Source organism: Haliaeetus leucocephalus, unplaced genomic scaffold (genome assembly GCF_000737465.1).
Source record: "Haliaeetus leucocephalus isolate CR32 unplaced genomic scaffold, Haliaeetus_leucocephalus-4.0 Scaffold284, whole genome shotgun sequence".
NCBI classification, from domain to species: Eukaryota; Metazoa; Chordata; class Aves; order Accipitriformes; family Accipitridae; genus Haliaeetus; species Haliaeetus leucocephalus.
Genome location: NW_010972720.1, coordinates 9,292,847 through 9,317,691, shown reverse-complemented (window position 1 = coordinate 9,317,691; position 24,845 = coordinate 9,292,847). Strand labels below are relative to the sequence as shown.

At 40.4% G+C, this 24,845-nt stretch overlaps 3 protein-coding genes across 6 annotated transcripts in view; 1 reads left to right on the top strand and 2 right to left on the bottom strand.

The window, feature by feature from the left end:
• Positions 1-1,931, top strand: part of PCM1 (pericentriolar material 1) — a 45,825-nt gene extending 43,894 nt beyond the window's left edge. For both annotated transcript variants that reach the window (XM_010570043.1, XM_010570042.1), the window contains exons 39-40: positions 87-210; positions 1,453-1,931. In XM_010570043.1, the coding sequence (XP_010568345.1) occupies positions 87-210; positions 1,453-1,478 (150 nt within the window). In that variant the 3' untranslated portion in view covers positions 1,479-1,931. The remainder of the gene's footprint in view (positions 1-86; positions 211-1,452) is intronic.
• A 2,383-nt stretch (positions 1,932-4,314) lies between these two features.
• Positions 4,315-7,870, bottom strand: LOC104833402 (general transcription factor IIE subunit 1-like). The gene is made up of 4 exons (XM_010570041.1): positions 7,417-7,870; positions 5,851-6,052; positions 5,115-5,337; positions 4,315-4,719 (listed from the first exon to the last, which is right to left on the bottom strand). The coding sequence occupies exons 1-4, from the start codon at positions 7,862-7,864 to the stop codon at positions 4,315-4,317; spliced, it is 1,278 nt and encodes a 425-aa protein (XP_010568343.1). The 5' UTR covers positions 7,865-7,870.
• Positions 7,871-20,388: 12,518 nt separating this feature from the next.
• ASAH1 (N-acylsphingosine amidohydrolase (acid ceramidase) 1) overlaps positions 20,389-24,845 on the bottom strand; it is a 23,035-nt gene continuing 18,578 nt past the window's right edge. For 2 of the 3 annotated variants that reach the window (XM_010570036.1, XM_010570038.1), the window contains 4 exons: positions 24,140-24,271; positions 23,795-23,918; positions 23,197-23,253; positions 20,389-22,543 (listed from right to left, as the gene is read on the bottom strand). In XM_010570036.1, the coding sequence (XP_010568338.1) occupies positions 22,454-22,543; positions 23,197-23,253; positions 23,795-23,918; positions 24,140-24,271 (403 nt within the window). In that variant the 3' untranslated portion in view covers positions 20,389-22,453. The remainder of the gene's footprint in view (positions 22,544-23,196; positions 23,254-23,794; positions 23,919-24,139; positions 24,272-24,845) is intronic. The other variant, XM_010570037.1, reaches the window with a different exon arrangement.

Below are 24,845 nucleotides of genomic sequence, written 5' to 3'. Positions count from 1 at the left end.
TTTAGAAGCGCACACCCTAAATATCTTAATCTAGACAGCAATAAGAATTATCCTGAATTTTGAGTTTCACTTTATCTGTTACAAAGGCAGATTTAATGAAGAAAATGGCAACAGAGGCTCAAACCAACAGTTTGTCTGATGAATTACTGGATGGAGGTGGAGCTCAAGATCAAGAACTAGTAGGAGATGCCCAAACTTTGAAAGAACCTGGTAAAGATTATTTTCTAAATCCTCTATACCTATTGGGAAAACACTCTGGAATGGCATAGAATTTAAATATCTTGTTATCACTGAAGTAAGCAGTTACCGTGGTGCTGAAAGAATATCCTTTTTTTGTTATTATGCATTTGAAAATGATATATTGATACGAAGAGATTTTGCCTTTCATGTTCCTTCGTATATACTTCTGTTAGATTCTGTGGCTAATAAAGTCATAAAAATTAACATATGTAAAATGTGTGTTGTAGAGTAATGGTTTTGAAACTTATTAAAATGGAATAATATTTTTGTTTCTTATTACACAATCTTGGGTTTAATAATACTGTAAATTCTAATTGCTATTATCTGATTTAATAATGCTTAATATAATTTGCTGAGAGACCGCTTAGTGTTTTTGTAATAGAAAAGTTCAAGAGACTTTTCAGAGGAGTAAAATATCTCTTCAGGGAAAAGAAAATTATTTTTTGTATGAAGCATACCCTGGGGTAGAAAAAACTTTCAGTGTGTGTGACAGCAGTAAAAATTCATCACTTTCATGAAACAGTATTTATGGAGCTACAAAAACTTAATGGTAATGCGGGTCAAAAACTTCTCTCTTTTTTTTTAATGTAATGTTGATATTGTGACACAAGTTATGGTATTAGAGGCTTATCTTCTATTGTTAGGCTTGTAGTTTTCCAGTGGAGGGTATATAATGGCATATATATATAAATGCATGAACTGGGTATTCTGATGGTGGTAGTTTTCTGCTAGTGTAGCTAGTTCCAATTCTCAGACAGTATAATCTGATGAAAATGCTTTTTTTTTTTTTTTAATGCATTTGCAGTGACAGCATAGGATTTTCCAGAATAGAGGGTGGTGAAGGAAGGTGTGTCTTCCCTTCCATTTCAGTCACTGCCCATCACCATTCTGCTTATCATAGCTATGCTAGCAGAAGTCTGTTATGTCAGTTTGGTGAATACTGATGCATATGCCTGGTGTGGGAATAGTCTGGCAAAGAATGCCATGCCACACAAAATTGGTAGCTAGCAACTAAGGCATTCATCTGTGTATGGGGGATGGCTGTAGCTGTTCAAGTAAGCCATGGCTCAGAATGCTTATGAAAAGAGGAGGGGATGAAATGTTTCATCAAGGTGCTTTAAGGGATACTTACAAGGAGTTGAAATGTGGTCAAGAGCTGTGTTTGATCCCTTGTAGCTGTTAGACAATAATGAGTATACTCTTATTTTACAGAAACTTTTGGAGGTCAAAGTGCATGAGAATAACCTGAAGATATATCTGCATTTATAAACTCCATGTATACAAATGCATATGGAAGATCAGCACTAATTTCCTAGAATTCTGGAAGTGTATAAAAATGTAAAATTTTGACACACTGCCTCTTAGGATAGGTATGCTCACTTCTGCCTGTGGCAGTTGGAACAGCTGGAACTGAATCATCTTCTATTCAGTTTTGCTGCACTGTTCTTCTTCTGTCTTAATCTTTTTTTTTATTTTTTATTGTGACTTGTTTAGTAATTTTAAAATTGTTCAAAATGGTAGTTTTAAATAAAGTTTGGACTTGTCTGTAAATTTGTCTTTTGAAAAATTTTCCTCTGGCTTACAAAATGGTATGCAGAGTGCGTTGTTGGAAGTTAACTGACTTTAAGTGTTGGCATGCTTGTAGCAGTTTGTTACTGCTCTTCAGAGAAACACTGCTAATTTTCCTGGGACAAGAAACTCTTGTCCCACTAAGTTTCTCCATCCCCTACAACTATGAGTATAGCATAGAGTATAGCTGGTCTGTGGAAAAAAAAAAAAAAGTTCCTGTTCATGGCCTTGTGGAATTTGTTTCTACCAGCACATTTATCTGAGGTGAAGTAAATACCCTAGGTTTGTAGTTAACTGCAGAAACCATTTGTATTTTTCTGCATATTCTGTTCTGTACTTTCAATGTGCAAAGGGATAAACCAGTCTGAAAATTTTAGTATCCTCTCACAGGTAATACTTAAAATTGCTGCAATTGAAAGCCTGTAGAATCTGTTCCTGAAGTATTTGACTTTGTGAAGAGTTTTCATGTAGAAAGGAAGAAATTTAAAAAATTTTAAAAACAGTTAAAGTCAGTACCTAATGAAGTCTCATGGCAAAGGCAGAATTAGGATTGTAGAAAAAATAGGCTGGAAAACTTGAACCAGAACAAAAATTTTCTTCACTTTTTCAGATTAGAGTTGCTAATAACAGTTAAGTCATAAAATTGAGCTAGAAATATCCTGAATAAGCTATCTATCTGCTGCATTATAGAGATCCTATTTACCTTAAACACCAGGCTTCTCAAATTAGTTGAAGAGCAATGGTCATCTTGAATTCAGAATTGTCTTCCTTTGGAGGTTAGTCTCCCACAGCATATAGCCATATTATTACTATCTAGTGACAGTGAAGCCTAAACATGCCTCAAGTTTGAATAAAATAAGAGTGTGATTCTTCTGCGATTTCTTTTTTTAGTTTGTTTTGAGTGTCTCTGGATTTTATGAGTGAATTTTGAAATGGCAGATTACAATCACGTGCCTCTTGTCTCCAAAGGCAAAAGTATAGCACAAGGGTTGAAGACAGTTTAGTTACTGTGCAGGCTTTAAACTCATGGTGGTACTGTATGCAGAAAAAACTTGACAATTTTGAGGACAGAGGAAATACATTGTGACAAACCTGTGAAAGTGAAACAAAATTCAAGTGTTTAATCACTAACTTGGCACAAGAATAATTCAGGAGACTTAAAAGAGGACATTTTCATAAAGCAGAACAAGAAGATTTGTGCATATTTGAGAGACATCTAGTTTATATGGTAAATCATTAAACTCTAAGCTTAAGAAATAGCATGAGCACACACCATTCCTGAATTCTTGCCCTGGAATGGCAATGCACTGAAATGGTATTTCTTTGTCATATTTTCTCTACCCTTTCTTTACAGAATCACAGACTGGTTGAGGTTGGCAGGGACCTCTGAGGGTCATCTGGTCCAATCTCCCCCTGCTTAAGCAGGGCCACTTAGAGCTGGTTGCCTAGACTATGCCCAGGTGGCTTTTGAATATCTCCAACATGGGGGACTCTGCAACCTCTCTGGGCAACCTGTGCTAGTGCTTGGTCACCCTTACAGTAAAAAAGTGGTTCCTAACATTCAGAGGGAACCTCCTGTGTTTGTTTGTGCCTTTCTAGTCTACTTTCATTATCCATTGCTCATGTAGTAGAATTGCTGAAGAAGTTAAGCTCTCTAAGTCTGGTGTCAGTCCTTCTGCTCATATGTAGCTCAAGTAGAATGTATTTTTCCAGTGGTAGTAGAAAAGATCTTGCTTAAAACAATTACAGGAGACATGAGAAGCAGAGTCTTCTGCTTGATAGATTGCTTGCTTCCTTACCAACCTGGACCAAAGTGAATGTTGTATTTTACTGTCCAGTATCCATTGCACAGTTCATCACTTCAGAGGCAGTTCTGTGGGGTAATGAGTACAAAGAATTCAGATAATTATTTTTAAGAGGAAAGTTAAAAGGCCAGAGCTGATTCTCTTCTATAGCTAACACAATTTAGTAGCAGCTCCTCCCTTAAAGGGAAGTTGCTGTATAACACCTGTCTGTTACTGTTGTATATTGAATGACCTAACAAAACAACAGAATGCACTGGTGTATGGAGTGAAACCAAATCATGTTGGACTACTTTGACTCATCTTCACTACTGGAAGTAGCTGTTACTTCTGGGAGGAAGGTGGAATAATTGATTTCTTGCAATTTATTGTAACATTGCTTTTGAAACTTTATTTTAATCATTCCATTGTATCCTGAAGGGATTCATGCTCCAAACCCAATTACAGCATTCACAAAGTCTAAGCATTAAGACAACAGAAAACCCATAGTAACTGTGGGTTGCTTTTACTGCAATGCCAGTATTTTGAACTGTAGTTACCTACTACAGGATTACTATCTTGCATAACAGCAAGGGGTTCAAACAAAACTTAACTTTCAGTGGTAAACTTTGAAGAACATAAGTTAAACTATTAGATGAACTGTCTTATTTCAAAAGAAGCCTTCACCCGTTCCATACAAGTTTGCATATTCACATAGCAGTATTTATTCAAAGACAGACTGGAACATTTCTTGCCCTACTTTTATATAAGCTTCTCTCTCTTCATTTGTCATGAGAGAGACAAGCTCTGGATTTTCACTAACTTCGCCATATGAACGAGGCTGACCAGCTACCATTAAAATAGGACCTTGCATTTCCTCTTCCTCCTCTTGTTTGAAGTTGCTGCCTGCTACTTCCATTCCTGCTCTTGAGTGCTTGCCATCTTCCTCAGACTCACTGGTATCACTGCCTGATTCAGGTAGTTTGCTTCTGACAACAGGAGCCTGGTCTGTGCTAGACAATGACTTTGATTCATGGATCAGAAGAGTCTTGATGATTTCATTTTCAGTGACAGTTTCTTTAACACTTTCTTCAGTTTCTTCAGAAGCATTTACTCCTACTACACAACACTGAGTATTAGAGGTATCAATAGTTACAGTTACCTTAGGCATCCTACATAAATGATTTTTTTCTACTCTGGATCTTTTTTACCCACACTTTAGAATTCTCTTGAAAGTGCAGACATTTCCAAGAGCTTTCAGCTTTAAAGATGACCACTAATGTTACTGCATGGTTACAGCCAAAAATTTCAGGACCTGGTACCTGGCCTCTGGCTTTAGGAATACTACTTAAATCAGTCTAAAGACTAGTTTTTAGAAACTAAGATCTGATAGGCACTAGTGCAGAATCAAAGCATTACTCTATATTCTAAACCAAGCTCACTACATTTTCAATAGGAAAGCTGTATTTAAATGCAGTAAGGCTGCTAAACTTAAGGATTTGCTAATGCTTGAAACTTACCAACACTATTGTTGGTGGATGTTGTTGCTCCTTCCACAGTGCTCTGTGACATCCAGATAGGTTGCTTTTTAGCTGCTTTTTCTCTTATTTTCTTCTTGGACTCAGAGTCTTGGACATCAATAACTAAGTTTTGGGTGTACATGTTGCCAGAAGAGGAACTTCTGTCGGCCCATTTTTCAGCTCGGCTGCAGGGTTCCAGCACACTTGACCCCACTTTCTGATCAAAGCTGAATGAAATGTCACCCATTTTGGACAGGTTAAATTCAGGCAAGAACCACCCCAGTTCCCATTCAAAAAAAGACAACCCCCCCCCGTGTTTTGTCAGCAGACTAGCTTTGACAAGTGCTTTATATTAAAACAATATGCATTCCCCATTACCTCATCTCAGAGGCAAGTGGTTCTGAACCATTGATTTTTACATGGTCTCTTCAGTAGTGCGTCTCTGGACAAAGCACACTGATAGAAAAGCGTTACTTTCTCACAGAAAGGGCTATGAACATTAGCTGAAAGAGAAGTCTGGAAAATTATTTTTAAAAGGTAGCAAAAATAAGCCTATAAATGCATAACAATAATTTAGAATGCCTTAGATCTTACAGGCTTCTTCATTAAGAAGCTAACAGTACTGAACAAAGCAGAATTGAGTAGAAAATAGGCTGCAAGTTCAGTATTTCAAAGATTTTACAGCTGGAAAGTTGCTGGGGGGTTTATCTTGATCAGAAGTTCTAGGGTTATGTTTATACCTTTCTGATAATTCTGGTATTTCCATTGGCTGAGGCTCCAGCAAGTGGTACGGCAGAACAATATCTTCAGTCTCACGCAGCAGCACAAAGATAGGTTCAATCTGTTCATTGAATTTTGCTAGCAAAGTTCGAGCATCATGCTTGGGAAGTGCTGAGGCATCTTCCTCAACTTCAGTGTTGCAGTAAGTGCAGCGGAAAGTCTCTGCAATGTTACCCAAATTGGAAAATCTTGTGTTCATAGGACACAAGAGATCTGCAGTACCTTGTTAAGAAATCCACAGTCTGGACAATTACCAAAACATTCTGACTTTATCCATTTGTTCACATTAACTAGGAAACTCAAGTAAAAAAAGGCTTGCCCTTATCCCCCCCCGCCCCCCTTTTTGGAGAAAGACTGGTATTCACACACTTGCTGTGCAAGAGAGAAATGTCTATATTGGGGGGAAAAAGTTAAGTTGGCTAGGCATGGATTATCATCAGATAGTAAGGTTTATTTTTTTGTTCTCTGATCTCATCTTTTTTTAGTCCATAAATGTAAGACGACAGACATCTGCAAGCATAAGCAGCATCTTGTTTTAGTTGTTAGAGTTGTTTAGAGTTCTGAAGTTCAAAAAGACTCATTTAGGGTCAAAGCATATGCACAAACTTATTATTTATGTCTTAAAGAAAAAAAAATAATTAAAGCATGTTCTATTAAAATATATCACCAGCCTCAATGTTTGCCTTTCAGTAACTTGACAAAGTCCCTGCATTTAGAACAAAGGGATGATTTTACTAAGTGGCAGTACACTAATTTCACCTTTGACATTTCAAGTTAGTCATATAAAGTTCACTCTCCCTGGCTCTGGCATCCTTTCCAGATACCATGCCCCAGATGTTCACACAGCAGCTGTGCTTACCATATTGCAACATGATGCCACTTTAACTCATTTTGAAAGAGTACTCTCTATTTAGTTGTTTTGATTTTAGAGAAGAGAAGCCCACAAGCTCTGATGCCACTTCTGCTGTGGATGTGTCATGTTGCCCTGGGAGGAGCCTGAACTTCCCCGTTTCCAGCACAGGAGTGACAGAATGCCTCTCGTCTGCTGCTGAGCTGAGTACGCTTACTACAGTAGGTGGCTGCAAGCAGTTTTATCCATCTTGTCCACCTCTTCCATCAGAAGAGTTGAACACACAAATGGATTAACTAACACATTCAAAATGGAGTAAAGCGAGTACTGTATTCTCATTTCCATATGAGGAAGGGGTACTCACAAGATTTGGATGAATAATCTTAAACCGGGTTAAGCATCTTGTTCATAGCAAAGCTAAGGCCTGGAATCCGATTCCCAACCCCAGCTTGTATATTCAAGATTATTCTTCCTCTTGCTTGGCCTGTTCTAGAGAGACAGCTTTTTCTCTTACCCTCACCTCCCAGCTTCTCCTGTCCCAGGCCCTTGTCCACCAGCAAACGAGAAGTATATCCTAACAAACATGCTTTTATTGCAAAGTTTGCACGGGAGCCAATTTTGTGCTATCAGAGTTATTCTTTAAGATAAGAGCAAATAAACAATATAAGCAACATACCTGTAAATACATCAAAGAGCTGATTGACTTCCAGGTCCGTGTAAGCGCTGGAGCAAAATGGACATCTAAAAGAGGACCTGGTAGTTGAATCCCGCTCATCCGCTTCTATTTTCCGACGTACATGATCCAGTTTGTATTTTACCACATCCACCAGCACCTTGTAATTGATGTAATAGTAATTGTGCCTGGTGCTCTTCCCGTTAGGCCCCGTTTCAACTCGCATACGCAGCTTCACAAACTTGTCTGCCTTGAGCGTGTTGAGGATAGTACGCAGTTGTTTACGTTCATACTTGAGCAACTGTAACAAGTCATCCTCTTTCACACAGGGGTAGCGGATCAGTATATCGAGGGCCAGGGAGTACTCTACTCCATAGAAACCACGCACTATATATTTGGCCAGGCGCTTTAGGGTTGCTGGGACCTCTGTGATAATGTTTTGCTCTTCCATCAGGAGCTGAACCAGTCAGAGAGAGAAGTGCTGTACAACAAACAGAAGGGAGGTAAGCTGTAGTGAACCTTTCTTAGCCCTCACGAGGAGGTATAAAGCAGGTCATTTGCTGCGCTTCACTTCTGTAAGAGTCTTCACTGAATAGATCAATGTAAAATCCTTAACCCGCACCTGGATATGGGGAAGGTATCAATAGATATCAGAGATTACCTAATCTTTAAATACAATGATTACATCTGAAATATTCATGTCCTCTTATGTAAAAGCCCACAGAAGATATCGAGGGAAATGGGTTACAGCAAGTTCTTCTTTACAGAAGACAGCACAGTTAACTTGCATGTCTAGGTCTGCGTGAAGTATCTGTTTTCATTCATGGCCAGCCAGGTAAGGTCTGAGTGAACAATACATGCCTTCAAAAGCAAAGGTCAGGACACAAGCTGGGCAAGAAATCTTTAGCTTAGTTCATAACAATATGTGGAATAGATGAGACTGCACCTCCCTTTGTGGCAAAGCCACAAGAGGTGTTTGAGCACCCTTTAGTTTGCTGTCTGTGATTTCTCTGCTGCATGCTGTGGTCAAAGGCCTAGCAAAGCTGGGGCACAGGATGCTCCATCTTCTCTGGCACTGCCCTCATTCAGTACAGGGTGTTTGGGGCTGCACCTACTTGTTCCACCACACTAAATCACCGGGGAACATCTGTAGCAGAACATTTTCCTCCTCAAGTACTCTTCTCCCCTGTAGAAATAGGGCTTCTGGCAACAACCAATTCCTAATCCCATTAACTAGAATGTAGCTAATTTTAATCAGTAAAACTGTCCTAAATGTTTCTTATAAATAAGGAGTGGAGGGAGAAGAAAAAAATTGAGGTATGTTTCCGTAAAGCCACATCCCAAGTCCCTTCTTTGAGGCATGTTAAAATCCTACAGTCATATTTGATATCGCAGCCTCTAGCCAGACTGCTCTGCAGAGACCCATGCAAAGTGCAGCCGGGTGTGCTGTGCCAGTGTAGCCACTGGATCAGAAGGTGGGCGGGTAGTGGGATGGCATGGTACATTGCCAGCACTGGCATCCATGCTGTGGGGCACCTTGCTCAAGCCCAGGTAATTGCGTATTGCTACATAGAGCTTCCAGGTGACCTTCATCAGAAACGGTAGTTAATCAAGCAAAACCTATTTGCAATAGCCTAGTAGTTGAGCCATAATTAAACTTGCATCTCAGGGGGGAAGCACTTCCTTTTGGATAAACTAAACCAAATCTAAATGTGCTGGTCTGAGGCTCTGGAAACCCTGAAAGCAATAGCACCACAGTGACCTAAATTTCCCACAGGAAGAGTGGGGGAACACTGGAAGAGGCTGTCCAGGGAGGAGGTTGAGTCTCCATACTTCAGCTGGACAACAGCCTGAGCAGCCTGACCTTGCTTTGAGATTAGTTGTGCCATGAGCAAGGGTTGGACTAGATGGCCTCCAGAGGTCCTGTCTAACTTAAATTCTTCTGTTCTGTTCCAAGAAAGTTAAATTTCACCATAGTAAGGAGAGAAGCTTTGGGAATGTCAGTCAGCTCCTTGACAGTCCTCCTCAGACTGTAAGGAGAGCATTTCTATGCTTTTTCACAAAAGCCTTGAGGAAGAAGCAATTTTATAGTTTTACTCTTTCACTTCTCCTTTGTCCTCATCCTCAAAAGAGGCTTAGCTACAGAGCACCTGACTGTCAAGTGTTAGCAGGGCAGCATAGCTCATTGCATGACTAGACAAGCAATACTCCCTTCTGCAGGCAGGAAAGCACAGGACCTTGAGCTTGTGTTCAACCAAGTCTCCCAGAAGCTAAACCCTGTTCTTGCCACGAGTCAAGCCCTAGCAAGGGTAGGACATGCCATCTGTGTACATGCGCGCCGACATGTCTGTGGTGGGACAGGGACACACTCTAGTCAGGAGTCAGGTACTCCATCTGCCGAAAAGAGAATAGGACTTTAATAAAATCTTGCTGACTGCAATCCTATCTCCACCTCTTTCCCTGATGGATGAGCTACCTCAAGTTGCCAGTGCATTTTCTGTGAGATAAAACCATATGCAGAGCTACTGGATAACGAGTTAGCAAGCATGGTGGCTATCCTTGAGCCACTCGACCATGTTTATGCCCCAGCTGTACTCAGCAGGCAGTTTTCCTTTCCCTATCCACAGCAAGGGCTCTTTGCTGTTAGAGCTGAGTAGGCTTTCCTTTGAAATCGGGATAAGGGTATGCAGAGGAGATGATCTGTATGTTGAGAATCGCCAAGAAGCTTCAAACAGAGAAGCCACCAGTGTGCAGGACAGCTTAGATTTACTGCTCTTGACCCAGGGCTCTGGGCTGGATTTCCACATCTACTCTCCAGTGTTTTAAGCTCAGGGTCACTTGAGCATAACACACAAGATTTCTGGAGCACAGACAAACATCAGACTTCTTCCACAGAAAAATACGCTAACTTATGCTAAAGACTTCTCTTTCTTCTCTTTCTGGCCTCACAGATTTGGAATTTGTTTCTGTGCAGTGGCTTATACTCAGCAGGAAGGAAGGACGGACAGTGTCCTGAGCCAGCCCCAGCTCCAGAGATCAGGAGCATGGCTTTGAGTCGCCTCAGGCTCTGGAGAGCACCGAGCCTTGTCCTTCTACGCTGTGGGTAAATAGCCCACAGAACAGAGGCACTGTAGCCTCCAGTACAGGCCCAGAGGAAAGCAGCCATCATGTATTTCTGTAACCCAGTCCAGCCCCACTGAGGAGCACAAAGTGCAGCCCCAGCATCTGTGCTGGATACAGTACCAGTCACGTGCATTAGTCTGGGCTAGCATCTCCAAACGGGCCAAGGTGCCATCTGTGTGGATTAGTTTTATATGAACACCAGTTGGATTGTGGCACTATCAAAAATAAAGAACAAAACCACTTCTGCATCTTGTCCTTGGCTAATGGGGGCAGAACCCTGACACTTAAAGGACTTGCATTAGGAGCAGGTTTCATGACTTTTTTTTCTTACCCTAAGTCAAATACAGAATGAAGTAATTTCAAAGGGAGTGTGATAAGTAGATAACATCATTAAGGAAGAAGTAGGACCTGAAGTGTAAGCTTGAGGTTTGCTGACTTATCAAGTCTCTGGATGACTCCTTATCCCAGACCTGCATCACATACTTGCATCTCTAAAGCAAGCAGTACTCTGAAGTGCTAGGAAGTCTGGACTGCGCTGAGGTGCTTCCGAGCACCTTGATGTTAAAAACTTCTCAGGTCCAGAGTCTTACAACAGTGTAAACTATTCAGGGAAAGAAAAAAAAAATAAAACAACCCCACACTCAAAAAGCCCACCACACCCACACAACAGAACTACCCATACATAAACATGTAGTGTAAATACTATTAATATATCCTGGGAGACAAGTGAAAAGCTTTTTTCAAGAACAAATCCATAGAACTCACTGTCCATTTGCAGTGGAAATTTAGATACACAAGCCTTTGGTTCAATATAAAAGGAAATGGCTTTCTTTTACAAAAATGGCTGAATTTGCCCTGAGTAAAGAATACTCATGGAAAATACAAACCCCTCAAGAAGTGTTCCTTTAAGCTACAGAAGGACCAAAACTGTATGCATTTTATAGTAAAAACTACATAAAATCAAAACGAGGGGAAGCATTCTCTACAGTGCTTTGGTATATTTGAGGTTGTATTTCTCCAGCCCATTTTGAAAAACCTCTCCATCTTATAATTGTCAAATCTGAAGTCTTGCAATTCAGGAAATCTGCTGATTTTTCAAAGCTGTTGTATAGTTTTCAGTTCACAGGCAGCAGTTCTCCTTTAAGAGGAGCCTAAGACCACCCTTACCAAGGAAAGGAGAAGGAAGAGGAGCAGCTCCCTGCAGAGATAGAAGGGCTTTAAATAGGAAACTGCTCCATAGTTCAACTGCAATCTGCATCAAGGAGACAGGTATTTTGCTACTTATGTAGTTGTTTTTTCTTTTTTCCAGCTGATAGCATGTACGGACAAGATACCTTACAAGTCATAGTCTAGCTTCAACCTTTAGCTGCTTTTAAAGTACCTATTTTTACGAGGGTAGGAGCTACCGTCTTATTAAGTTGATTATTTTTAAGATTATTCAGTAACTTAGATGCCTGAGAGGCCCTTCTGCTTGTAGTTAACATGGAGCCATTATAACCTTCATTAAGGAGAGAGGAATGCAATACCTTGTTTTCCCCATAAGCAGGAACTACCTTTAGGATCCTCTTTTTGCTTTGGGAAACGTATACAGAGTTGCTTGTTGTGCTGGCAGGCAACTATCAAAAGCAGAATTTCAAGTTAACAAGCATCATATAGAGCAAGTTCTGCAAGGTTTCTCTGAAGCCAGTTGCTTAATTAACATTTTACTTGAGCTGCCTGAGAAGGCAAACTACCCATCTCACACTTTAAAAGGCACTAAACCAGAAAAATTTATTAAAGTAGTCTTTTGTAAGACTTCATATAACTATACTATTTGCAAGTAAGTTAAAAACCTTACCATTACCTCTCTTGTATAGGCAGAAAACTTCAGGCTGATAACTGTAGAACAATTCCTCCCTTCCTAAAAGTTCAAAGTAATTGCAAAACAAGCTTAAGTATTTTCCAGCCTTTTCCTAGACCTATCTGTGATAAGCCCTAATTATCACCCAGCTGAAGCAAGAGGGTCCCCAAATCACATTTCATTAGCAACTGAGTGAATTCAGCCTTGTAGACATTGCATTATGATGAAGTTATAAATCTTATTGCTCAATGAAATCCACCTACACCAGGCAAGGACTGAAAATGTAAGTGACTCTAATCTTTGATTAGTGTTTTCATTAGCATGACTTTAGAAGACTAAAAGTAACATAATAATTAACTCTTTTGTTGTTGTTGTAAACCAAATATTTAGTACAGGTAATTTACATAATTTTTAGAAGCTTTTGTAACCAAACCAACCTGGAAACTTGAATATCTTGTAAAGAAAAAAGCTGGAATTTATATGTTTGCTAGTTTTTTTGCATTTTTGCTTATTAATCTTTTTAGGTGGTTTATGTCTTCAAAAGGAAACAAAAAGCAGTTTTTCACTGTTTTTCTCCAGAAGACAAAGTTATGGGTACTATCATTTCCTTTTATGGGTTAGACATCTGTGTTTAAAAACAATGTTGAAATAAGGTTGCTAGACATTGTACAGTCCAAGGTTAAAATGCTGAATTCTGTTAGGATTGCAATCATCATATTCCATCTCAAATCTATGTGTCTTTCATGTTTTTTTTTATATATGCATAGTGGAGGCTGGTGTTTTGTGATGATGTGACTTAGGTCTCCTTGGTACGTGTTGCAGCATGTATTGCGCTTTTGTTACTGCTGTTTGTTGCTGGAATTCTGACTCTCCAACTTACCTGGCACATGAGTCCATGGAAAGCCCTAAGGGTGAGAGCACCTTGTCTGCATAGGACAGGTTGTGGGACTGGCATCTGTAAATGCCACTACAAAAGGTAGTGTCTCTGAGAAATAGTCAATATCAGAAAAGAAACCTCATATTTTAGTAGCTGTAGCAAGAATTTAGATTTGAAAATACTTCAAAGGTTTGAGACTGCAGTTTAGAAACTGCAGGAACAGGTGACTATAAAAAAAAAAAAATCCCTGAGATTAGCTCTGCTCTTGTTTGTGATTTATAGTAGCAGGGATCAGTTTCATGCCTTATGCTGAGAAAAACCCTGCTACTGCTCTTTTTTTCCCATCAAATAAGAAACTATTCGGCAGATACCCACAGCTGAGAAGTATAATTGGCATAAACCTTCAACTGCAAATTTAAAATATTCACACAGGTAAAATTAAGCAGATATACCTCATTCCATATAGTGGTTCTCAAGTATGCTCCTTTGTTGTCCTGTTACATTAGAAAATGCAAAGGAGCAAGACTACTTGCTCGTACCTGTTGGGTTTAGTCTCTGGGAAATGTTTACAATGAATAATACCTGTGGGTTTCCTCGCCGACTGTTTTGAACAGGGAAAGTGTCATGTAACCTCAGCGCTGTTATTCATTCTACTGTCCTCAGCCTGCCTGTGGAGGTGTGGAACCAGATCACAAGAAAACACAAAACAGCTTTCTAAATTAAGGAGAGTGATGGTCTGGCTGGTAACACCGCTTTCAGAAACAGGAAATCACAATCGCCTGCGCGAGCTGCAGCTGACAACACCAGGGTTGTTCGGCAAGGACAGTTAACCTCCACGTAGCAGAAGTAAATCTCTGTGTAGGTGCTGCCTAGCCAGGTGTCTGCCTCTTTGGTGGCTGGGAGGCAATTCTGTATGGGCTCATGCTGTGCTGCCTTTGTCCTGTATGATTGGAGCAGGAGTGAAAATTGCAACCCCCCCCCAAAAAAAAAAAAAAAAAAAAAAAGGGGGGTTTGGGCAGGGATTTCTGCCTGCGGGAAGTCCTGGCACCGAGGGCTGTGGGAAGCAGGATTTGTGCCGGTATGTTGTTGCGATATTGTGTAACAGGGACGTTACTGAAAGCAGGAGCTTGAGATGGGGACAGGCAAAGTCGCCTGGCTTCATTTCAAACCCATTTGGATGCCTGGGATGTTTATCTTGAATGGCGTGGGCATGCACTGCACTTGCAGGCTACTTGATGAAAAGGAGGCAGATAATCAACTGAGCAGTCTCAGGTTGGAGAAATAAATACAGAGTCTGATCAGAGGCTGAAGGAGAAAATTAGTGGGTTGCTGCTTTGGGGGGCAAACATATAATCAGGATCCTCACAGAGGAAATGCAGTATGTTCTACCTGTTGGCAGAGCAGAGGTTGGTGTAGATGACCTGGTGGGAGGCTGTGATGTGCACCTCGGATAGATGGGAGCTGTTATAAGTTGCTTTATTGTCCTCTCCAGGTGACCAGCTGCTGTTTCCTGGACAGGCACATGGAAGCTGTGTTCTGCTGTATCTGGTATTTTCCACACCAACTGATACCCAGCCCTCAGTTTTAAAAATAAAGTTTCTAGCTGTCTAGCTCATACATTCAAGCACTGCAGAATAAGAAAACAACAGGATTATAGTAAGTGCCTGTATGTAACCTGTTGCCCTGTACACATAGGGCTCTTAATCACACCTCTCCTCTTTTTCCCCATGCTGGCCCTTTCACAAAGTCTCTGCCTCAGCCAACAAGCGGGATGTTAATGTTTAGCACTCAAGTGTACGGCCCTGAACCCTGCTTATTTTGTGAACCATCCAAACCTTGCACTGAGGTGATTCATTTTCTTATCAGTTTTCATATGGCACTCTCCCTGTATTACTTAATTCCATGATCCTTGAAGGCATGCTGGTATTGAACTAAATCAACTTTGTTTGAGGGCTTTAGACCTCTTTTTGGATTAGTTTATGTTTTAATCTTACCGATATCTAGAAAGATAGACGATATTGTGCCTGTGTTACATATGGAGCTCTGAGGTACAGGGTTTGATACCAAGATTGCTGGATAGTTTTAAGAGCCTAAACAGATGTAAAAAATTAGGATATGTTTTATAGCACTTCATATGATTGCAGCATAGCTCCCTCTGTCTTGACTGCTGTTGTGATCAGTATTTCCAAAATACAACCACTGGTATCACAGACTGGGTACTGGCCAAACACAACCTACTGGGTTGCCTGTGCAGCACCTGGCAGAAATGGGGTGAGAATTCAGTTGTCCCAGTAGGTACTTAGATGTACTTGGTCTGTAACACCATCCTTTCTCTCGCACAGCTTTATCTTATTTACTGTCTTGAAAGCTGGAACAAAGCAGAAGCCTTTCTGCTTTATCATGCCATCCTCATTCATCACAAGAACGCAGCCTGTCCTGTGCAGTGAGTGAAACAAGGGATCTCTGTAAAAGGAATTTTGGGATCATACAAAGAGACTGTATCCCGTCCAAGAAGGAAGGGGAATGAGTGGCTGCTAAGCTTGTACGCTTCACAGCCTTAGTATACTTTTAATGTAATTTATCTTGGTTTTAAATCTAAAGAATGGTTGCTTGGGATAATATGTATTTTTAATTTCAATATTCTTTTCTTAGAGGATCAGTTTAGATCTACTGTCTCAGCATAATTTGAAAAAATGTGGTAACAGCAGCTATTAACCACATAGGCTGCTGTGGGTGGGGAGGCACAGTTTGGTTGGGGTTTCAGATGACAGCAATGGCATGATTAATTTAGGAATTAATGGGGTCAGTGGAGGAGTATACTGCAGTTGCTAGATCTTCATAGCCTGCCATTCTCAGCTGTCTTCCTGTTCTATTTTACTTCTCTTTCCTCTGACATCTCCAGACCCCCTGGCTCCTGCTCATCTCTCTTTTTTTTTTTTTTTTCTTTTTCATGTTTTCCCCTCTTCATCTAGTTGCTTCTACTTCTTTTCCCACATGGTTCATGCAGAAGGGATACCTTCTGCAGCTGGACATGGCTATCTTAAGAGAACTGTTTCCAGCTCTCAGGAGATGGTGCATGTACACCTCTTACAGGAATGCAGATGTAGCATTTGGGGAACTAAGTTGATGCAAATTATATGTAACTACATAAAGGTTTAAATACTGGTGTAATTCAGTTGGTGGGTGTAGCCTGAGAAAAAGCTATGTCTAATCCAAACCTGTCCAGGTACTTGAATTAAAGTTCTGCTCTAAAAACAAGATGGCACTTCAGCACTTAGCTACAACCCAATGCTTGTGATCTTTTTTTTTTTTACTACAGACAAAAAAAATATTATTTTTCTTAACAAAATGAACCATTTTCACTGAAATATAAAGAGGGAAAAGTCTACGGATGAATTTTTTTGTACGATGGGTATCTGCCTAATAGAGAAAGCTTAGCAAGATCATAAGAAAGACAAGACTAATAGTGGAAAACCTTAAGCAAGCCTTATGACTGGAGTTACCTCAAATACAGAATATCCAACAGAGGCAGCCTCACTGCTGGGATTATCCTATTGCTTGCACATAACCCTTGAGCTAGGAGAACAAACTTTGTAAAACAAATTAGACCGAGAGAGGTTGTCCCATATACAATTAATATAATTCAGAGCTGATTCACTGTAGGTCAGAAAACGTCCTGAGTACAGTGCTTCTTGGTATGTAAACACACTAACTCCTTTATAATTATTGTCCTCTCTTCTAAGTAACAGAGTGTGGGAGCAGACTTAGCTATAAAAGGCCTTTAAAATCTTTGATACCTCAAGTTATGATGCTCTGAAAAACGGGTAGGCAGACTTAGAGGGAACAACCACATCATCTGCTTGCTACTTGATACCAGTATTTGGCCAATCAGTATGTTGCGTTTCAGACTCTTTCAACAGTCAAAGGCAGCTTCTTATAAAAAGCATAAATATCTGGAGTTTTCTTCCCAAGGCAAATTGTGGTTTCTGCCACTGCTTTCCTTGAGCATTATTCTTTCTGGCTCATCTTGTTCTTCTGGTGCAAAGGATGAGAAGTTTTGCTGCTTGGTGAGCTTGGGTGTGCCTTTCTCACCAACACTTTTGGTCCTCCAAAAGCAGGAAAGTCCATCTGATGATCTGTGGCATAAGCAGGTCATTTGCCAGCTGTTGCCACTAAGGTGAAATCCAAGCTTTTGAGCCTTCTGTTCGCATTTCTTTCTCCTTCCACCTGTAGCCCAAAGGGCTGGCTGTGTGAAGGTGGGACAGGTGTTTGTCCTGGGAGGGAGGGGTATTTTGTTGTTAGTTGTGGCGCCTGCCTAAGGCTCTCAGTTGCTCCCTGTCAGTCCACTCTCCATCATGCCTGCTTGCTCCAGCTCAAGTCTTCTCTTTACTCTTGCTGCTTTCCTTGCAGATAATTTCCAGGACATCTGTGGGTTTTGCTCTGGAGTTTCGCTTCAAAGCAAAGCCTTAACTTGTAACTGACTCTAATGCAAACTCACTCGCATACGTGTCCCAGAACTACTGCTTGCTTTTGTTACAATCAAATTCCTTTCCTGGATTCTCCTGTCCTCGCTAGCTGCCAACATTTTGCTTTTTGACATGGGAGATGCCATTCTTTCTTCCTCTGAAATGGTATGGGGCTTCACTGCATGGGTTTCTTGAATTGTAGAGGTATAAAATTTTCTTGGCAAACTGACATTTTTTGCATTTAAATGTCAGTGCCCAAACAAATGCTTTGTCTTTCCTGTAATGCCTTATTTAATTAAGTTCAGAATAAACTGGATTAACTCTTTGTATTTACATTAACAGTTAAAATCTGCTGGAAGCTAAAATACTGAGGCTGCTCCTCATAGAACTAGACTATGCACTAATAATAAATGTTTGTCTTGTTGCTCACATTTTTTTAATTTTTCTTTTTTTGCAACCATTTGATGATTTTTCACAACAGAACTGGGAAAGCTATGTGAGCCTCTTATTTAAACTTAAAAGAGAAAATACATACGGTTGCTTACTTGACCTGGGGGAAAAACAAACCTAAAAAAAATAAAAATCAGACTGCCCTCTCAGTGGTTGTGAGGTACCTCAACTACATGTACAGCAAATGAATATGAAGAAACATACCTCTTTTCATTCCTTGTGTCTTTCTGTTTAAAAAAACCAAAAAAAGCAGGTGCATTAAATTCCAAAGTTGCAAGTAGTTGTATATGTTTCTTCAGTGAAATGGTCTTATCTTCCATTACAGTGCCTAGGGCAGCAGAAGCAGGGGGGAGGCAGTAAACTGATGCTAAAAATAGATGTCTCTATCTGTAACAAGAGCAAATTGAACTTTTTGTCAGGCTTGAGAAAACCTTCAGAACAAGTGCTTTCGGAGTTGACAGATGAAGGTTAAATCAATAAGCAATCACATTCATCACTTTTTCTATATTAAGACAGACACAGTAAGACAGTTGTTGGGGTTTTTGTTTTTCAATAGCTTTGTTTATTTAAGTCAATAGCAGGCATAGGCATTCAGGCTCTGGACAGACATCCAAGGGATTTAGCTGAGCTTTTGCAATTGTAAAGCAATTTCCAGTGTGGAAATGTGGATTGTCTTGCACAAGGTACATACCTAAAGCTCGTTAGTTAATGACTGTAAATAGACTACACTGCCTTGCTCCACATATGCTAAAGTGGGACAGGACTAATTAAGGAAGTAAACTTACTTATTTTTAAATGACAAAGTAATTTGATTATGGCTATTACGCAACTAATTCCAAATAAATCTGAACAACCCCCTACCAGATTAAGGTACAAACTCAGAAGTATATGAATTGCTCTTCAGGGTACAGACTGTAACATCTGACTTGGTTCAGCCATTTTATGTGAATCGAATGTCCCAGAAGCTGCATTTTACACTATACATCCATTTTTCCCTAATCTAAATCATGCTGCTATGTTGATTTTGGTTTACATGTGTTCAGTACTCATGACTGAGATTAAAATGGACTCTGGTAGTACAATCATGCTAACATGCTTCTGCCTGCATACTTTAGTTAAAAAAAAAATCAGATGTACAACTGGACTAGCCATTTTTTTTTAGCATCAGTTTAAATAGCGGGATGCTGATTTCTGCATGCTCTCGATCTGTCAGTGCTTTACACCCCTTTGAATTGCTTCTTGCTGTGCTACTATAAGCATTGTTCTATGGCCTAGAATATCAGTGCTTCGTTTTTTTCAACCAGAAGCCATGTTTCTTTATCAGCTGCTAAAGCTATTTGGCAAGTAGCACTGCTTTTGTCCCTGCTTCTTCCAGTGTTGATGGAGGGAGAGCCTCTAATAAGAACAGAGTTTGCTGTAAGCTGGTAATGTAGTTACTGAAACAAGGGATGATTAAAGGTTATCTTTTAGTCATAGAATACCAGGCTGGAAGGGACCTCAAAGATCATCTGTTCCAACCTTTCTTGGCAAAAGCACTGTCTAGACAAGGTGGCCCAGCACCCTGTCCAGCTGAATCTTAAAAGTGTCCTATGTTGGGAAATCCACCACTTCCCTGGGGAGACTATGCCAATGGCTGGTGGTTCTTGTTCTGATAAATTTTCTTGTGTCCAAACGCAATCTCCCCAGCAGTTATTTGTACCCATTACCCCTCATCTTTTCTGTGTGACTCCTTGTAAAAAGAGAGTCTCCATCTTCTTTGTAGCCACCCTTTAAATATTGGAATGTGGTGATAAAATCTCCCCTAAGCCTTCTTTTCTCAAGGTTGAACAAGCCCAGTGCTCTCAGCCTTTCCTCATACAGCAGGCTTCCCAGGCCTTTGATCATCTTTGTGGCCTTCTCTGGACCCTCTCCAGCCTGTCCACATCTTTCTTGTGTAGCAGGGACCAAAACTGAACACAGTATTCCAGATGTGGCCTGACCAGCGCTGAGTAGAGTGGGCTAATGACTCCTTTATCTCTGCTGGTGATGCCCTTGTTGATGCAATCTGCATCCTGTTGGGTTTCATGGCCGCAGCAGCACACTGTTCACTCATATGGAGCCTGTTGTCCACCAGAACCCCCAGACCCCTTTCCACAGAGCTGGTCCCCAGCTGGGTAGATGCCAGCCTGTGCTGCACTCCTGGATTGTTTTCCCAGGTGCAAGACCTTACACTTGTCTTTGTTGAACTTCATAAGGTTCTTGTCAGCCCACTCTTCCTGCCTACCCAGGTCTTCCCTGCAGGGTGCCTCTCCCTTCCGAGTGTCCACTTCCCCACTCAGTTTGGTATCATTTGCAAACTTCATCAGCGTATGCTTGATCCCATCATCCAGATCCCTTATGAAGATATTAAACAGCGCTGGGCCCAATATCGATCCCTGGGGGACCCAGCTTGTGACAGGTTGCCAGTTTGAAAAGGAGCTATTTACCAGCACCCCCTGGGTGTGGCGTGTCAGCCAGTTTCCCACCCACCACACAGACCACTGGTCTAGTCAGTAACCCATCAGTTTCTCTAGTAGGAGGCTGTGGGAAACTGTACTGAAAGCCTTGGAGAAATTTTAATATTTCTTTTAGAAAAGGAAGCAATACTAAATAAAACTTGGCAAGTCATACTTGGATGAAAGTTGACTTTGCATTTCAGATTCATGGGCAATAACTTGTCTCCCCTTCTTTAAGCTTCTTAGTGTTAAATTTGCAACTATTAAAAAAAAATAATCTTATAGTAGCCTTTACTGTTTGGAACAGAAAACTGTAGTATCCTCTGTTCTGAACTTCTGCACTACAGTAATACTGTTCTGCATGTCCTGCCTATCAAGAATCCCATTGTGACTGGATGTCATGAACTTGCAGGTTTTAGTTGGAATGCCTTATGCAATACCATCTCTGCAAGACACCAAAGGGACAGCAAACACGCCCCTTACACCAGTGGCAACTTTAAATTCATGGCTCAATGGGAATATTAATACGACCTCTTTCCTTGGGCGGTTAAGAAAAGAAAAACAATTGAACCACCATATATATCAGCCCCTAAGCTTACTCTCCAGTGTCTTCTCTTTGCGTGTTATAAAACACAAGAGTTGGCACTGGAAACTAGTCCCAGCAATGCAGCCACTGACATAGATAAAACTAGTGCCTTCTATATTATCTGCTTCCTAGGATATTAGGGTGCCTGTACTTCTTCCTATTTCTAAAGGACCTTTACTTTCTGAATTTTAATTCCAGCCAATGGTATAGTCTGACTTGGCTTCCCTCCCCCACTTTCCAAAACCAAACCAACTAAACAAAATCCCCCCAAACAACCCAGCCACTACTAGCAGCTGCCTACTTCCCATTCTGGTAATAGCTTTAACTGTCAGTTTAAGAAATAAATCAGTTTTTCAGACACTGTTAAAATCAGTCTATTTGGAAGTGAATGCCCTTTCTGCCATGTGATATGTAACATGCATGGTGACTTCCACTGAGGTATGAAATCAGTGCATGTGTACTTTGGTCAAAGAAAGATGTTCTCAAGAATATTTATTGTATTAGTATTTTTTTGAGACAACAGAAAAATCTGTGTTAAAAAAAAATTTGTTAACAGGCCAAGAGCAAGCTTCAGCAAAAGATCTATATATCAGCGAAAAGACATTTTTTGGCTCAGATCTCATTTTAGATATTTCCCCAAGACCTTGTTTCTGTGACTAGATATCACACTTGGTAAATTATTTTATAACAGGGCATCTTAGACATAACCTCATATTGGACCAGAACACTAGCAATTCATCTTAAGTGCTTAAGAAAGAATAACAGAACTGTACTGTCCCAGATGGCCTTCTTATACCCAATTCTTTTTCATTGTTGACAGATGCCATTTTAACTTATGTGTGTTTTAGAAGTATTTTCATCTAAAAAACACCCAACCAAACAACAAGAAATAACAAACCCACGAACCAACAACAAACCAAACCAAGAATACTGTCAAGGCTGAGGAGATCTAGAGCTAATTGCTGAACTCGTTTGGCAGAAATGGCTGAAATCAAACCAGACATTCATTAGTATACATTTCTTGTCAGCAGAACCGCTGATCAGAAAGCAAGAAAGTCTGCTGTGAGATAGGGTCCTCCACTGTTAGAAGCTCATTGACGTTTCTATATAGCCATTAGATTTCTGAAGAAAGGAGTTAGACTGAGGAATCTATTTCCAGAAGTATTTCTTCTTGGAGGACCTCCAATTCAGACAAGCAGCTTCCAACATTGGAAAGGTACAGGACTACCAAGGACTACAGGGATCTGGGCATTCCCGCAGGTAAGTCTCTGTATGACCGTTATATACCTCCATCAGCGTTGTGCACACAGTCAGCTAACAGGCAGGTGGGAGAAAGAAGAAGGAAGAAGGGAAAAAAAAAAAGCCTCATTACAGCAATTAGTGAAAAACTGTCTCTGATACTAGCTGAACATTTCAACTAAAATGAGCATTTATCTTATTTAGTCAGCAACATCCAAGTATGAATAGTTTGTGTCTTCAGCCAAGAATGCTGCCTCCACTTAATATAGTAACTGAACTTTATAATTCAAAAACTCTTCTCAGCCCTTTAGTCTTTTTTTTTATTTCCTAAACACCAAAACCCTCAAGTTCAGACTAAAACATCTTTTTCTGCAAGAACAATGTGCCTGTAGTATGCCTAAACCATGAGGTATATTAACTTGTTTCATGCTGCTTATAAAGGCATGTATCACAGGTTAATTCAGGTTAGGAGGGTCCTTAAGATGCCTCAAACCAGAGCCAGCTACGAGGAAAGGGCTCAGGCTACTCGGAGTTTTAAAGCTGTAGGGCCTTTGGAAGACAGCTATTCCAGAAATTACATTTTGCTTTTATGAAGTCATGTGGAATTTATTTCGTTTTTATGTGCATGTTTTCACCTAAAAAAACCCCACTGTGACCTCCTCCTTAGATGTATAGTAGTTAGTGGTCTGCCCCCCAACCCAAACTTTCTGCAAAAATAGAAGCATTACCTTATTGAGGACAGGCTTTGTGGAGAGAACATCATAAATTGTTGGTAAGGAGATGTTCTGAAAGAAAATAAAGACATTGATGTTAACGGACATTAACCTGTTAGTGTAAGTGCTGAGAACTGTAACTTTTTTACTGCTCAGATAATAAGATAAAGCTTTAAGAGTACATGATACCCATACATCTTGAGATCAGAAGAATATGGGTTGCAAAAACTCAAGCAGACTGGATCTCAGTACACCATAGGACACTTGAGTGTGTTTGACACAGCAAGCGTTTGAATTTCACTGGTGCCAAAACAGCACAGGAAACACTGAAAATCTCTCTCAAAGTATCTCCAGATTATCCCCCTGCATATGCAGCCACAGAAAATGCTTGCAGGAAACCTACCTAGATGAAGAGAAAGCCTAAAACTAAAAACCATTTGTGTAAAGAGCCAGCTGGTACTTTATTACCCAGCAGCACAGACAAATTGTCACAAAACCGTTAGCCACTTCTGTCATTACAGCTGTGCTTGCAAATGCCCTGAATCCTCCTGGCTGCGTCAGGTCAGTTTTGGAGTTTCCCAACAGCAAGATGAGGTATTCAGAGGATGTCTACCTCTTGCATTGTCTGGTTCAGGCATTTCATTGCAGGTGTTCTACGATTATCCAAGATTAGCGGAGGCTTCCAGCGATCGTAGTTTGTTTCTAACACGTACCATGTGCCTTTCTTGATATCAAGGCTGGAAAAGAGGTATATGTTTGTGTTTTTCTTCTCGAAGTATGTAGTTAAGTACATATATAGTATATATTACACACAGCCGGATTTTTTTTAGGCTTGCTGTGGTATTTTTCAATGATGCTAAAGAAGCGAGTTCTTGCACAACAGAAGTCACAAGAAACATAGGACACAATTATTGGTGGAACCTGTCCTCTTCTGGAGGGTCAGGTCAAGCATACTCACTCCCAGATATCCAGACTAGCTGTCCTGGAACGAGTTATCACACACCCTTCTCCAGAATTTTTTCCACCCAGTATAAAGTAAGCTGGAGCCAGCAGTCTTGTTTTTGCCAGTTTGTCTTTTGCATCCTGGTAACTGCAGATAACAAAGTAGTGTTGGACTATTAAATGCTATAAATGGTTCAAGTACTGAAGAACGAATTTCACAAACCCAGGAGAAGTTTGGGTACTCACACCTTTCTTCCCCTTTCACGCACATATGAGGAGATTGTATCACAATGAAGGAACACATTTAAGCAAAGCTCTTCCACTCACTTTGTACTTAAAGTATGGTTGTTGAGAGTTGCTCTTGGCACTTTTTCAGGAATAAAATGATGACATGCTGTGTCATAGTCCACCTAATTCATTTACTGCATGAAAGCTTTGTTTCTGTTTACTTCCTGTAATATGCTACTGCCTGTTGGATGTGTTTTGATGCAGAATGCTGTTACACATTCAGATACCAATAGGTTCATAAGAAAAAAAAAAAAAATCTGAGAAAACAATTTGAGGAACTCTAAGGGACCATGTACGATGCCTCTCCCACACCAGAGTACCAGCAAAACCAGAACTAATGTTAAGGCTTCTAGGAAGATATCTGTATCATTAGCTACAGTATTCATGCCACTTGAAAGCAAAGCAGCTTAAAGCAGTAGAATATTTGGGGGGGG